Here is a 14,077-nt window from a genome sequence, read left to right as displayed (position 1 = left end):
TCCACTAATATATATAAAAAGGGATAAACAAGTGCTTAATTTTTCTAACTGAATTTAATTGAATTTGCCTAAACTTATGGGTTGTTAGATTATCCCGTAGTTATTTCATTTGTTTACATGAAGATCAGATCAGACATATAGCAATGGAATATAATTAGTAGTAGACTTTTCTTACCTATCTGCACCAAAGTTTTGCCCTTGCAGCAACTGCAGAGTAAGAACAAAATCCATAACTGTACTCCCTTCTTCATTCCCATTATCCTATACAAGGTAGTAAACTGAAAAATATCTGCCAGGACAGGATTTCTTTCCTGGGTTTAGAGACACGTTTATATGGTACAATTATTTTGGGATTAAAAAAAGTGGAGCCATAAGATTTCCTCCTTGCTAATTCATGAGGACTGAAAGAAAGCAATTTTCCCCCCTCTCAGATATAAAATGACAAAAGGCATTTGGTTCCTGGATTCTGTAATCTCAAATTTAATCTTTGAATCTCAGGTTTATTCAAGCTTGGAACTGATCCAACTCTAGGCAGGTGTCAGGAAGCAATTCCCTGCTGGGTAAAACATAGAGTCTTGATCTCTATGAAAGGCTCCCCAGGCTCCCCATCTCAGTGGGTTGGGTTCCTGTGGGCCTGGGATCTCATGAAATCTGCCTCTAGCTATTAGTGCATGCTCCCAGTTTCCTGGGTCAAGTCGTTCAGTATTTTTACTCTGTGAGAAGGAAGTTCCCATGGTCATGGATAGACTTTTCTCTCTTCTATTTGTTTCACTTCTCTTGCTTCTCAGGTAGGAGAGGAAGGTGGCCAGCAAGTTACTTTTAAGCTATCTCCTTGGCCTTTGAAGCTTTTTCTCCTTCCAGACTAAAAATAGTGAGCCTATTTGACTGTGGTAAATTGCTTCAATGCACACCTTAGTTGATCCAGGCCTAAAGGACTGGGGCAGTCCACAGAGCCTTTGACAGTTGGCAAACTCCTTTTTACCCAGCTGGAAAGGATTTCTTAGCACCTGACCGGAAGTGGAAGAGTCCTGAACCTTAATAATCAAAATACGGCCCTACACCAGGGGTTGTGAACTGTCTTCAGTCCACAAGCTTCATTCCCTCAGCAACCTCTTGGGACCTCTTTACACAGCCAGGAAGCACATAGCAGGTGGTGCTGGGGCTAGCCAGTGAGCCCACAACCCCCTCATGTTTATGAAGCCTCCTAATATCAGTATTGCTTGATCTTAATCTTCTTTGGCGATCACTCGTAGCCAAGTAAGATTGTCTTCCATGAATACGGTTTTAACAATGAGTCTGTAAGTGACTGTGGAGGCCAATTCTGGATCCATGTGTCCTTCCACAATGGGGACATTGGTTTCCGGGTGGGAGTTGATCCGTTTCCAGGCAGGAGTTGATCATAGCACATCCTTGATAACAGCTTTTTCCTTTTGCTTGTACGACAACAGATCAAGCAAAGCTTATCTGGACTTATACATGCTCGGGCTATCTCCAAATGTTTGTGCAGTGCTTGACGCCTACATGTGAGAGCCTGCATCATTTACATATAATTACTGTGCTTTTCAGTTTAGGAATTGCAGTAATTATCACCATTACTGGAATTTCCTACAGTCAACAGAATCTGAATAGACATTATGACAGAGACCTATTACCAATGATGTTTCATAAATGTCTTTGCCCTGTAGACTGACATGTCAAAATTTATGACTTTTCACCTCTGGCCTACAAACCAGTTAAACTATAAATCCCATTTGTCACAGAGCTATGGTCTTTGGAACAACAGTTTTCATGGATCATTTGCCACAGAGCAGTGTTTGGTTTCAGTTACTGCACAGCTTAAAAATTAACTGTATGATTTACCTCATGAAGGTGGTAAATTGGAGCTGATTCACCACACCTAAAAAAAACAGTAGGAGTTATGAAGGTACTGCTTCTGTTACAAGAAGTCTGTGGTTGTTGGTTAACTTTTGATACATACATAAGGAAAGGAAACACAGCTCTCCAAGCACAGCAATAACAGCTTTAAAGCCTGCCACAATAATATCCACAGCGGGGTCATGGTTTCTCATATGGATTTTATCAGTGTTGTCGCAGAACAAGTCTGTATGCTATAGCCTGCTGATTGCAGCCTAGAACATGCCACCAGGATAGCATCATCTGATGACATATACAGAAGTATTGTGCTGAAAATCCATTGGTTGTGTCATTAGACCTCCCTCCAGAGGGCTGTGCCATAGTAGTCTGAAGTGATCCAGGAACTGTGAACTTAAAGTCACTTGACACAAGGCAGTAATCAGGACTGAAGGGCAAACTAGGTGGTAGGAACAAGGAGAAATCCAGAAGTCATGACAAAACGATAACCAATGATACAGAAACATGCTTCTCAAGCAAGGCTTGAACTGGAAGCCTGTTATACACCTTTCCTCTGATAAGGATTCATTAGTCAACTTGGATAAGTGGAGTCAGTTCAGTACAGGAATGTTCTTCAATGAGAACATTGCCGCCTGCAGTTCAGTGGTTCACCACATGAGGCTGTCACACACAAATTCCAGCAACTCATGTCACAAAGTAGTTACTAGCACTTCCCTCAACTTCTGCTTTTTAAATCTACTCCCAGATCTCCAATGACCTTTCGGTATACCAGAGCTCTCTTGCTGCCATTGCTCAATATTCTGTAAGTATGTATGAGTGTGTTCTGTGAAGTCTTAAGTGGGCCATTGTAAGCTGATTAATAGGCCCTCTGCATGAGAATCTCCCCATTGCCTTTCATTGGGTTAACAGCTCTGATGTCATAAATAGGTCACGTCACCTTGGGGTAGGTAGTTTAATGTTACAAATCTAAATGGCTTTCCAAGTGGAAATCCAGGGTTAACATGTAATGCTTGTTAAATCTAAGAAATATTGGCTATATGCCATGCTTTTAAATGATATTTTGCTAGTTGAAATCTTTGTCTTGTGTCTGATCCATTTAATAGAAAGCTCTTGGGCATGAGTAGACTGCACCTACTACTTATGGTATGTGATTATCACATTCATGGCTCATAAGTTCCAAACGGCTAATTATTTTCTCTGCTGTCATACTGTGTCTCCACAAGTGAATTTGAAATGATTTAATTTAAAGCGTTTTCTTAGGTGGCTGCTGACACTGACAAACTTATTCATTGTTGCACCGTGCTATGAGCATCTCAGATTTCAATTTTGTTATGTATACTTCTAGATCAGTGTTTCTCAACCTTTTTTGGGCCACGGCACACTTGTTCCGTGAAAAAAATCACGAGGCACACCACCATTAAAAAAGTTAAAAAAAATTAACTCTGTGCCGCCCTATATTATAATTATGACTGCAAGAAACACTTGCCAAATATTGCTTTCCAGCGGGTCAGCGCTGCCGAGTTCTTAAAAGATCCGGGTTTCTGATCCACCCCACCCGACCCCGCCGTCCCGTATCTTACCCTGTGCATGTTCTCGGACTTGTGAGAGGACGATTTGGTCTTCATGCCTCCGTGAATTAGCAACAAACTACCTTTTGAATGATGGAGATTGAATATTTTAAAAGTAGCTACTTGAAGTCCGCTCGATTTTCCAAAAAAGAGACACACGTGCGGCACTATTAGCTGCTGGGGGCTGCCATCTTGGCTAAAGGATTCTGGGATGATCCTGTCATGTGAGGCATGGGGGAAATGGAAATAATGAAAGCTGATTGGTCTGTGGAAACTTGAAGGGGCGAAGAAATAGGACGCCCAGGGAGGTGGAGTTTGCAGCTGCAAAATCGCCCTTCTCGTCGCCGCACGTCGCGGCACACCAGCCAGTGTCTCACGGCACACTAGTGTGCCGCAGAACAGCGATTGAGAAACGCTGTTCTAGATAATTGACTTTTGCAGGCAATAATGAAAAAATACATTTAAAGTACAATCCCATGCCTTGTCTTTGTTTTTAAACTGAAACTCCGCACCTTTTTACATGTTCAGCCATAGACTGCCCTATAGTGGTGAAAACCATGACTTGCAATACCAGCAAAACCCTGTTTAAGAATGTGACTTCAACTATCCTTCACTTTCTTTTAAAATTAAAAAAGAGGAAGTGTAAAAATTCTAGATAGTTATGATGAGAAAAAATCTTCCATATAACTTTCGTTCAAGATGCCCCACGACATACATGAGGTAAATAAATAACAACAGTAATAGTTTAATAGTCATTGATGTTTCACTTTTATTTCAAAAAAGCTATGCCTAACTACTATGGTTTTGTATGGGCATTGAGTGAATCAGCTAATATTTTGGAACATATACATCCTATTTAAAAAAATAATTTCCAACCCCAAAAGGAAAAGCTTGGAGCTTAGGAACCTTGGCTCTATAACTCTTGGTACCCAGTGCCCAGTCTGGCTATTTTATCCTTGCAGGATGCTTTCAGTCAGCCTTTTGGGTTTTCTATGGGTTACCTTATCCCTATGGCCATTTGTTCACATCATTGTTGTTTTTAAGTCAACAAATGATAATGTAATTAATGATTTTTTAAACATTGTTTGGGCATTTCCTTTATACTGAGATGAATGTATGTTATGACTTATGTTGAATAGCAGTCAGATGCAAGATGGATAGCAGTATTTGGCTGAAACTGAACTGCAGCACAATGCAAACAGAGCTGGCTGTGACAGAAATCACTGCCTTCTTAAATCTCTAGTGATGAGACACAAATCACAGGCAGCCAAGCAGTTGGAAATGCAGGGCTGGATTTGAGGGAAAGTTCTAGGGGAAAGCTAGTTATCACCAGCATATAGCTGCTACCGGTATTGAACTCCATAAAAGTTTGATGAAGCCACGCAGGAACATTGAAAAGAATGAAAATACCAGGGAAATAAACCCATAGACCACAAATGGCGCATGGACAGGCCATTTGTTGTTTCGGAAAATGTATAGATTTTGCCATTTTCTCTTGGAACTCCTAAAGCAAAGCTCCTGCTCACATAGGCTTAGGACAGGGGTTCCCAACAAAATTTTCTCGAGGACCCCTCATCGAGCCGCTATTGTGACAAGGACCCCCATTAATTCCTAATCCTAAAATTAAAAAGTGAGAGCCAAATTAAGAATCTTTTTTATACGTTTTTTACAGTTACAACAGAGTACTCCATCAGTATACAGTTAGTTTTAATTTTCAGTTCTTAATGAGATGGGTTAAATCTGTCCTTTGAGTTCATTATTTCTGAAATATTAGGTTCCAAACTTGAAACTTTCACTCTGAAATCTGACTGCAAATCTCTACCTGCCTACTAGTCAGCAGAAAATAACTTTTGGCTCCATTAGCACCTTTTTATTAAACAATTTTGGCTGAGTGAAACATATCCAGCGCCGTGGTGCGAAGATCCCTCCGGCGCCCCCCCCCCAAAAAAATTCCCAAGAATTGACAACCTTTTTTAGGCGGGGGACCCCCAAAGTTGTTGGCCATTTTTAGGAAAGGTTTCCAAGAGAAGAAGCTGACAAGAAGCAGCGGGTGGAAATTAGCAAATGCTAAGGAAAGAAGGGGTGAAAGAGAGAGGGAGGAAGGAGTCAGAGAAAGAAAAAGAGGGAGAGAGGGAGGGAGGGAGAGCCGCGCACAGCGCCCAAGCGGCTCTTGTTTTCTTGCTGGTACAGCGAGCTGGGAGAAGGGACGGACTGACAGGAGCTCCCGTCCACCACCACCCCTCCCAGCTCGCAGCAAAGCAAGCGGAGCAGGCTTGGTAACTGGCAGCAGGGGGGAATGGGGCATCCCAAAAGTGCTCCTCCTGCCTTCCATGCCTGCGTTCCAACGGAAGGCAGGCAGGGAAGGCAGGCGGCTCAGCCCGGGAGAGGCTGTTGCTTTTGCAAGCAGAGCTACAGCCTCTTCGGGGCTAGAGCGCCTGCGTTCCGTGGGCTCCTCTAAAGCAATTACTTCGCTTGCTTTAAGGAGAGCCAACAGAAGGCAGGCAGGCGGCTCAGCCCGGGAGAGGCTGTTGCTTTTGCAAGCAAGGTGACAGCCTCTTCGGGGCTAGAGCGCCTGCATTCCATGGGCTTCTCCCACCCAGTCACCCCTCTGTGCAAAGGGGGCTGATTTGTAAGGCGCCCGCACTGCTCCCTCACTGACAGAGGGGGTAAGACCACCACCCCCCAAAACAGTGGCCCCCTCTCTCTCTGGGGGTGGGGGTGGGCGGTGGAATGGGGTGGGGGAGGGGAAGGCACAGCTGCCAAGGTGAAGAGGCGACCTCGCGCCCGCTTCAAAGCCTCCCACCGGGTCCTGAATTGAGGGAGCAGGGGCGCCCAGCAGCGAGTCCGCCGCCCTCCGCCGACTCGGGAGTCTCATTGGGTCTCCTCGGAGGAGGAGGAGCCACGCCAAAAACTCCACAGAACAGCGTCTGGAGCTGCTGGCCACAGGCAGGGAGAGGGCGGGAAGGAGGCAAGCGAGCTCTGAGGCTTTCGGCGTGGCGCCTCCTCCTCTGAGGAGACCTAAGGAGACTCCCGAGTCGGCGGAGCGGATTGCTAGGGGCGCCACGCCGCGGCAGCAGTGCGTGGCGCTCCCGCTGCGCGCGCGCCGCTCGGTACACGCATCTTGGGGAGGTGATCTTGCGGACCCCTCTGGCATAGCTCGTGGACCCCTGGGGGTCCGCGGACCACTGGCTTAGGAAATCCAAGAGTGCAGGTATTTACCAACAAAACTGGATGCATAGACTTCGGTTTTTAAATGTGCTTTTAATTATTTAAATGTGCTTTTAATTATTTAAAGCAGAAAAGAAAATGATTCAAAAGTCCAAAACATAAAACTTTGTTACACACAGGGAACAATGACTTGCACTTTTTTTTTGTTTAACACAAATAAATAAAGCAATCATAAGGGGAAACAGTCAAAAAGGGCACAGATTTAAGAGGCATGTGGAAAGCAAGGGGAAGCAGAGAATTATTTTTGAAAAATGAAACCATGGGTTGTCTGTATAACTTTTCTTTTCACTTGTAACCTGTTGATTATCTCATTATATTCCCATCCTTCTCTTTGCCGAACCAATGGCCCTCCTGATACGAACCACGGCATTCTGTTCATCTTCCTGGAAGTCTTCCATGCTATTTTCTTCTGTGTTCTTCTGGGACTCGTGTGAACTGTTGCAATTGGTGTTGAGGCACTCGCAAGATTCCACCTGAAGGTACTTGTGTTTCTTGTTTTTCCCATCAGGGCACACCAGCGTTATCTCATTTTGAGACACATTTGACTCTCTGCAGCAAGTGCACTTGTGTTCCATGGAGTTGGCTTCAGCCGAGTACCTGTTTTTGTAGCACAAGAAGGTGAAAAAGAGTTACTCTGTGCCACAGATTGAAATTATGAGCAGAAACTCGTGTATGCTCAATTTATTTGCTAAATGACAAGATTCCTGTATTTTCACATAATATTGAATTGAGGATGGTGCGCTTTAAATAATGTGCTGTCTCTAATTATACCACCATAGCTAGTTGGTTGTTCTGGGTTTTGTTTTTTTTAAGATGAAGGATCAAGATACCAAAGTACTAGACCCTCCAAGTGTTCCTATTTTCCAGGGACGTCCCTGATTTAGAGAAGCCATTCCAGTTTCTTATTTGATCCCAGAATGTCCCACTTTTCCCTAGGGTGCCCCTATTTTCATTGGATAAATGTTGGAGGGTGTTGAAGTATTGAAGTCAAATTGGCTCTCACAGTAGAAAATAAGTTTTGATGTTGGTGCAGCATAGCAGCTAAAAGATTGGGGTTGAAGTCCTATACATATTTACCAATTACAGATGGAGGAGAAATTTGATTCAGTGTGCATTTTAAAGCCAAATCTGTCAAATTCACACTTTATGGAACAACATGTGAAGAAAAACACAGCTACTCTTCAAAATACGAATTGATCTGGTTTTTGTGTGCATAAAAGTGAAAATATTAATGAAAACATACAGAAATCCATTGTGTTAGGAAAATTACTAGCAAATACACATTAGTAAATTTGATTACATTACTAAATTTGAAGAATTAAGCTCAGAAAATATTGGGATTGCTTTGTATACAAATGGGTATAAATGCATTGCAGAATCTTATTGTAATTTGGCTGTACATACAATGAGGAAGTTCCACAATGTCCTTCACACTGGGCCACAGTGACCATGTCTGTTGAACGGCAACCATCATGAACAATATAGTCCTTCATTTCAGAGAGAGAGCATGGTGCCATTGGTTCTGGGTTATCTTTGAGCTTGCCTGCAGGATAAAATGTATTAAAAGACTTTTATTCAAATGTTCTCAGGAATCTCAAGCTTTTTTGCTCATCTGGTCTGAGTCATTAGTAGCACCAAGTTGCTTGCATGCCATAGTATGTAGCTATTAAAGAAATGTAAAAGTTCAGCCAATATTTAGCCCTAAATGCATTTTGGTAACACAACTGACACAAAAAATCCTTTATATGTTTACTCAGAAGTAAGTGTCATTGATTTGAATGGGGTTTACGCCCAGGAAAGTGCAGCCTGGCAGGAGTGCAGCCTGAATGGCTCCTAATCATGTGGGAGAGGAGGTTTGGGAAGGATATACTATATTCCGGTGTATATATACCGGTAAATATCCCCATATACTAGCTGTAAGGTTGTAATCGCCTGCAGGACAAAAGTACCATATTTCAGGAGATCCCATATATAAAGCTGAGCATCTAAACCAAAGCAAGATACTAAGAGTGCAGTTACAGTAAAAATATGCAAACTCACTTCTTCTGAATATAGTTTGCAAATCAAAGCAATTGGCCCATTTTATTTTTGGTTTGGATGATACTCAACTAAGTGATACTCGGAGATGACTCATGGTTGTACTCAGAGTATGATAAACACTGTGCTTATTTATTTATCACATGGAGAGATGGCATAGATATATAATTTATGATACTTACAAGTTTTACAGCAGCCACTGGGCAAATACGCAATGGTGTCCTAAGAAGAAAAATGTATTATTGAATTGCATATCCAACTAGAATAGCACAAAAAACGCAACATTACAATGAAGTGATTATGGGATAAAGCCCATAATCTTGTTTCATAAGTCAAGAACCAGTGGGGTGAGACCTTTGATTTAGAATTCTGTGTGTGTCAAATAGTTTCTTTTTGTTCCCTTTAAACCTTTTTTAACCTTTAACAGTAGGAACTGTTGACCATTTTTTTTTTCTTATGAAAGCAATTTATGCATATAATTGAAGATACACCAGATATTTTCTTTATAGTGGGTCAGATTCAGACTAAGAATGTAGCTGCACCTGCATTAGTCATGACTTTGATTTCCATGAGAGCTAAGTGCAACTAACTTGGTCTGGATCCAATTCAGTAGAACATGTTTAATGCAGTTAGTAGCTCTGGCATTTAAGGTCAGGTACTGCATTTATGGTCCATGGGGTCACGAAGAGTCGGACATGACTGAACGACTAAACAACAACTGCATTTATATGACACTACCAACCATGCAGGATCTTTTCTTTCTTTCACAGCCATCACTTTAAAATGACAGATAAGCCAAGAATTCAACACAAAATCCAACTGTAACAGCTCTTGCTCATAGGGTGTGCTAATCAAATTAAAGGAGTTTTCACAAGATGGAACGTGCATATTCAATATTTACTCACAGGCTGACATCTCTGCTCGTTAAATGGTGGGCAGCTTATTGAAGAGGTGGAGGAGACCAGCTGCCTATTTATGTTCACACAGCTGTAAATGGTGCAGTTGTCATGTGGAGCACTCCGTTGCTCACCAGGCTATTCAAGATAAGGAAACAATTAAATACTGGCAAAACATCTTCCTGTTTTCTAAATGTGTATTTTCTTATGAATAGCAGAGCAGCCAATATGGTAGAAGGGCCCATAAAAGGAAGGTTAAAATATTGGGGTTGGAGGGAGCTTTCGGCAGAAAGATAAGACTCTTTACCCAAGAATAGTCTCAGTCAGGCCTGAGGCCAGTTTTGTGGGAATGAAGGAACAGAAAATAAGTACAGTATGTGAGGGAGTGATTAAAGATGGAGTTGCAACTAAATCGGTACTCATTTGGTCACCTGCAGCAAACCATGATCACTCCCTGGTAACTAAGCAAGGAAGCTTTTGTAAACTGTCAGCATCAGATAACTGGAATAAGGAGAATAGGGAGTTAAGGGAAAGAGAGAGAAATTTGAAAAGTGCAAATAGAGGGAAATGTTTTTGTTTTAACTACTAAAACCACATTTGTTTCATTTTATCTGCTTTTAACTGCTTTTGCTTCACTTGCCCATTTATTCATTTTTCACAAAAAAACTTTAACATAAACCGTAAATTATCAGCTTCCATTCTGCATAATTCGCCTATACTATTCAATACATCCATTTTGACATATCCGTCCTAATAATTCATGCTGTTGCTCATATTTCAAGTCCTACTCGCGTTTTCCTCTCACTATAGTAGTTCTTTAAATACTCAATAAAAAGTCTCCAATTCTTAAAGCTTTTGTCATTTTGATCTCTATTCTTTGCTGTTAATCTTGTCAGTTCCATGGACTCCATCATTTTCATAAGTCAATCTTTTTTCAAATTTTAATTTTATTTGTTTTTATTTTCCTGTTGCTCTCAGTGAAGACATACCTGAACTTTTGCTGCCTGTAGCCTGAAGCTTTCCATCTAAATGGCATGAAAATTGCAGAATTTTTACTACCCTCTTGGGGTAGTTGCTCTGCCAAATTTCAGTTTGGACAAAGGATATCCATTGCAGAGGCAGTTAAGAAAGAGGTAGCAATTAACTCCCTGCAACTTTGGGTGGTGACCTCCTTTTGTTTTTGCCTGGTAACTTTGCTGTCACACAGCCACTAACATCTGCAGGCAGCATACTGGTCTCAAAGGCACCATCCCTGCCGTTCATGCTGATTTGACACATCAAATTTTAAAAATGAAAATTTGAAAATAAAAAATGAATGTACCCACAAAACAAATATAAAATAAATGGAAATGCATTTGATTCTTTTTTCATTTGTTTTTAAGACTAATGCACATCACTAGGATCTCACACAGATACTTGGGTGCCATAAGGGTATGTGGGTTTTATTCATAGAGTTCAACTTATGCAACCAGTCTCTTTCTCTGAATGCTAGTTGCTTTTTCTCCTGCATCAGAAGTTCAGAATTGCACGAGAATCATTACTGTTTGAGGACTCTTTAAAACACAAAACACTTACTCTTAAGATGAAAACATCTTTCTCAGGTGTTCGTACAACACAGCTTGTCTGCACACACGTACTACAACATTCACCGTGCTGAGGAGTAAGAGTATATCCCTAGGGAGAAAGAGATGCACAATTATGATATGGGATATGATATGAAAAAAACTTTGCCAAGTGTGGTGCTCCTGCTCAGGCTTCTTAGTCAACCAGCCAACTATACCACTCTTGCATCCTCCCCCCACAAAAAAAATTGAATGCCCCACCTACAGATATATAAAATCCAGCCTATAGATCTACAAAATGGCAACGTTTATGGGCCAGTTCAGATAATGACAACTGCTATGGATCCTACATGTGCTGGCGTATATAACCACTTTGAGATGAATAATAGAGGATCAAGGTTTCAAACCACAAAAAGGCTCCCTGCTCCAGAAATTCAGCTTCAGCACATGGAGGAATGTGAGAGTGGTGATGGTGATGTGAGTGAGGGGTTGGGGCCAGAGAGGGCACACCTCTGCTCTTCCCCCCCCCCCAACCTCACGTGGTGGAGGGCAAATACCTGGGAAGGGCTACCACTTTTTGAAAAGTTATTTTTATTGAACCTTTTCAGCATAGAAAGCAAAAGGAACAGATGAATCTAAATGAAAATGAAAAAGGGAAATAACTTTAAAGGGGGGGGAAAGAAAGAGAGGGAAAAGAATACAAATGAAATACGAAGCCCTCTGTCAGAGGCAGATCTTAACCCTTGCCTCACACAAAAGGGTGTGGATGGGAAGGCTATCCCTGAACATGTTAACTCATACCAACCTCAACAGGTATGTACAAAGAAGTTGTATAAAGGAGGCCTGAGTCATCCTGATCAGACCCACTTCACTTAAGGAACATCTTAGAGGACATCTGAAGGCAGCCCTGTTTAGGGAAGCTTTTAATCTTTAAGAAATTAGTGTATTTTAATATTTCTGTTGGAAGCCGCCCAGAGTTTCTGGAGAAACCCAGCCAGATGGGCGGGGTATAAATAATAAATTATTATTATTATTATTATTATTATTAGGACACCATTGTTCCATAAACCTTTATATTTATATTTATTTATTTTAAAACATTTATGCTGCTTTTCACCATGTAGTCTCAAGGTGGCTTACAACAATGAAGCATATAATATATATAATTTAAAACATACAATAGACCCAAGGGCAGCCTTTCAATCTTGGGATTTACCGTACCAACGCACAGACTACAGTGGGTAAGTTATACCTATCCAGTTGCATACCAACAGAAGCTTGATAAAAGGCACTCCTAGCCATTCAGTCCCAAGCCCAGGTCTGAAACCAGACTGAACTAGATCTGGGTAATAATAATCATAGCAACTAGTTTTCGGTTTTGTTCTTAAAGTGGATGGTGCTTACTTGGTCACACGTCGTTGGACATGGGATGTGGCTGCAACTGATCGAATTCAGCGAAGTATTGTTGTTTTTTTGCTTTGTGCAGACACATGTCTGGCACTTATCTCCTAAGATCTGAGAGCCAGGCTGGAATAGGGGAGCAAGAGACAAACTATAAGCAAAGCAAAGCATGAAACAGACCTGTTTATATTACTTTAGTACAAAATGACTACCAAAAAAATGGAATAATATGAGAATGGTCCAGTGGCTCAGTAATAAAAGTGGATGTGCAACTGGGCTCCAAAAATAGATAAATAGACAAATCACTTCATGAAACTTCTGTTAGAAAAGGAGGGAAGAAAAGGAAATCTTACCGCGTATTCATTACCATTGGCCACACAAACATCTTTGGGATCTACAAAAAAAGAAGGCAACATTTAAAATATTCTATATGAAACCAATGGATATCTAAAAAATTGTACCCAGTGTTATATAGCTCCCCACCATGCTTTCTTCATCAGCAGGGATGGCAAGCATGTAGCTCTCCAGATGTTGTTGGACTACAACTCCCATCAGCCCCAACCCAAGCCAGCACAGCCAGTGGTCAGGGATGGTAGAAGCCGTGGTCTCACAACCTCTGGAGGGCACCAGGTTGGCTACTGCTTCATTAGACTGTAAGCTAAGGCTACAACTGGGAAGTAAATTCCACTAACAACAGCCAGATTCACTTCTAAGCATGCTTAGGACCAGATGGCTTATCCTTTCATAATTTGTTAAAACAGACTTACCACATCGGTAAATAGGACAGCAGGAGCCTGCAGGAGTTTCAGAAACTAACGCAAACCCTGTCTGACATTTAGGAGGCTCTGTTGTGCAGTCAGTGGCATTGCATACTGTAAAGAAGAAAGGGCAAAATGATATTGCAGAAACATGGGGAAATTCCTTAAATTGGGTTCAACCAGGAGTACTGAACAGTGAATTAATCAGGCATCTTGCAAATTAATATTGAACAGTGAAGTAACCATGCATTGTGCAACAGGAGTTCTCCCATAGTTGGGGAAACTATAATTGAAAGTATTCATTCAGTTCTTAATTCTCTGGCCAGTGGGGCCAATCCACCACTCCCATTGCTGTGCCTTCACTTGTACTGAGCTCCCTGCTGCTTCGCCCCTTCTCCCCCTTGTAAGGAGCAGTAACCACGAGGCATTGCAAAGCCAGGTGAGCAACGCTGCCCTGCCTTGCCCTGCCCTGCCCTCACCACCAACTGCTACTGCTGGAACATGCTTGTTGGCTATTTTCCCCCCAAAAAACCAAAATAGCATAATAGCAACTAATCACCAAAACAGACCAATGACATTCTGTTTACCTGAACTTACAGGGACTTTCTAGTCTGTTGTACCTCTGCTGTCTGAAAATTGCTAGCACCAGGAAGTGAACCTATAGCCCTATACACATCATGGGTCGTATTAAACCTTTTGTGCTAAGGCAATGATTAGCACTAGGGGATTTCCCTTTTCTCCTCCCTGTGCATGTC

At 41.8% G+C, this 14,077-nt stretch overlaps 2 protein-coding genes across 2 annotated transcripts in view; both read right to left on the bottom strand.

The window, feature by feature from the left end:
- LOC118097524 (mucin-5B-like) overlaps positions 1-354 on the bottom strand; it is a 51,769-nt gene extending 51,415 nt beyond the window's left edge. Inside the window, exon 1 of the mRNA XM_088666064.1 lies at positions 176-354. Coding sequence (XP_088522190.1) covers positions 176-257 — 82 coding nt within the window. The 5' untranslated portion in view covers positions 258-354. The remainder of the gene's footprint in view (positions 1-175) is intronic.
- Positions 355-6,668: 6,314 nt separating this feature from the next.
- MUC2 (mucin 2, oligomeric mucus/gel-forming) overlaps positions 6,669-14,077 on the bottom strand; it is a 60,643-nt gene continuing 53,234 nt past the window's right edge. Inside the window, exons 47-54 of the mRNA XM_088651931.1 lie at positions 13,332-13,436; positions 12,918-12,958; positions 12,568-12,690; positions 11,177-11,275; positions 9,611-9,739; positions 8,888-8,927; positions 8,073-8,211; positions 6,669-7,265 (exon numbers count right to left, since the gene is read on the bottom strand). Of these exons, the coding sequence (XP_088508057.1) occupies positions 6,980-7,265; positions 8,073-8,211; positions 8,888-8,927; positions 9,611-9,739; positions 11,177-11,275; positions 12,568-12,690; positions 12,918-12,958; positions 13,332-13,436 (962 nt within the window). The 3' untranslated portion in view covers positions 6,669-6,979. The remainder of the gene's footprint in view (positions 7,266-8,072; positions 8,212-8,887; positions 8,928-9,610; positions 9,740-11,176; positions 11,276-12,567; positions 12,691-12,917; positions 12,959-13,331; positions 13,437-14,077) is intronic.

Source organism: Zootoca vivipara, chromosome 1 (assembly GCF_965207765.1).
Source record: "Zootoca vivipara chromosome 1, rZooViv2.hap1.1, whole genome shotgun sequence".
Lineage (NCBI taxonomy): Eukaryota > Metazoa > Chordata > Lepidosauria > Squamata > Lacertidae > Zootoca > Zootoca vivipara.
This window is presented reverse-complemented; position numbering and strand designations above follow the sequence as displayed.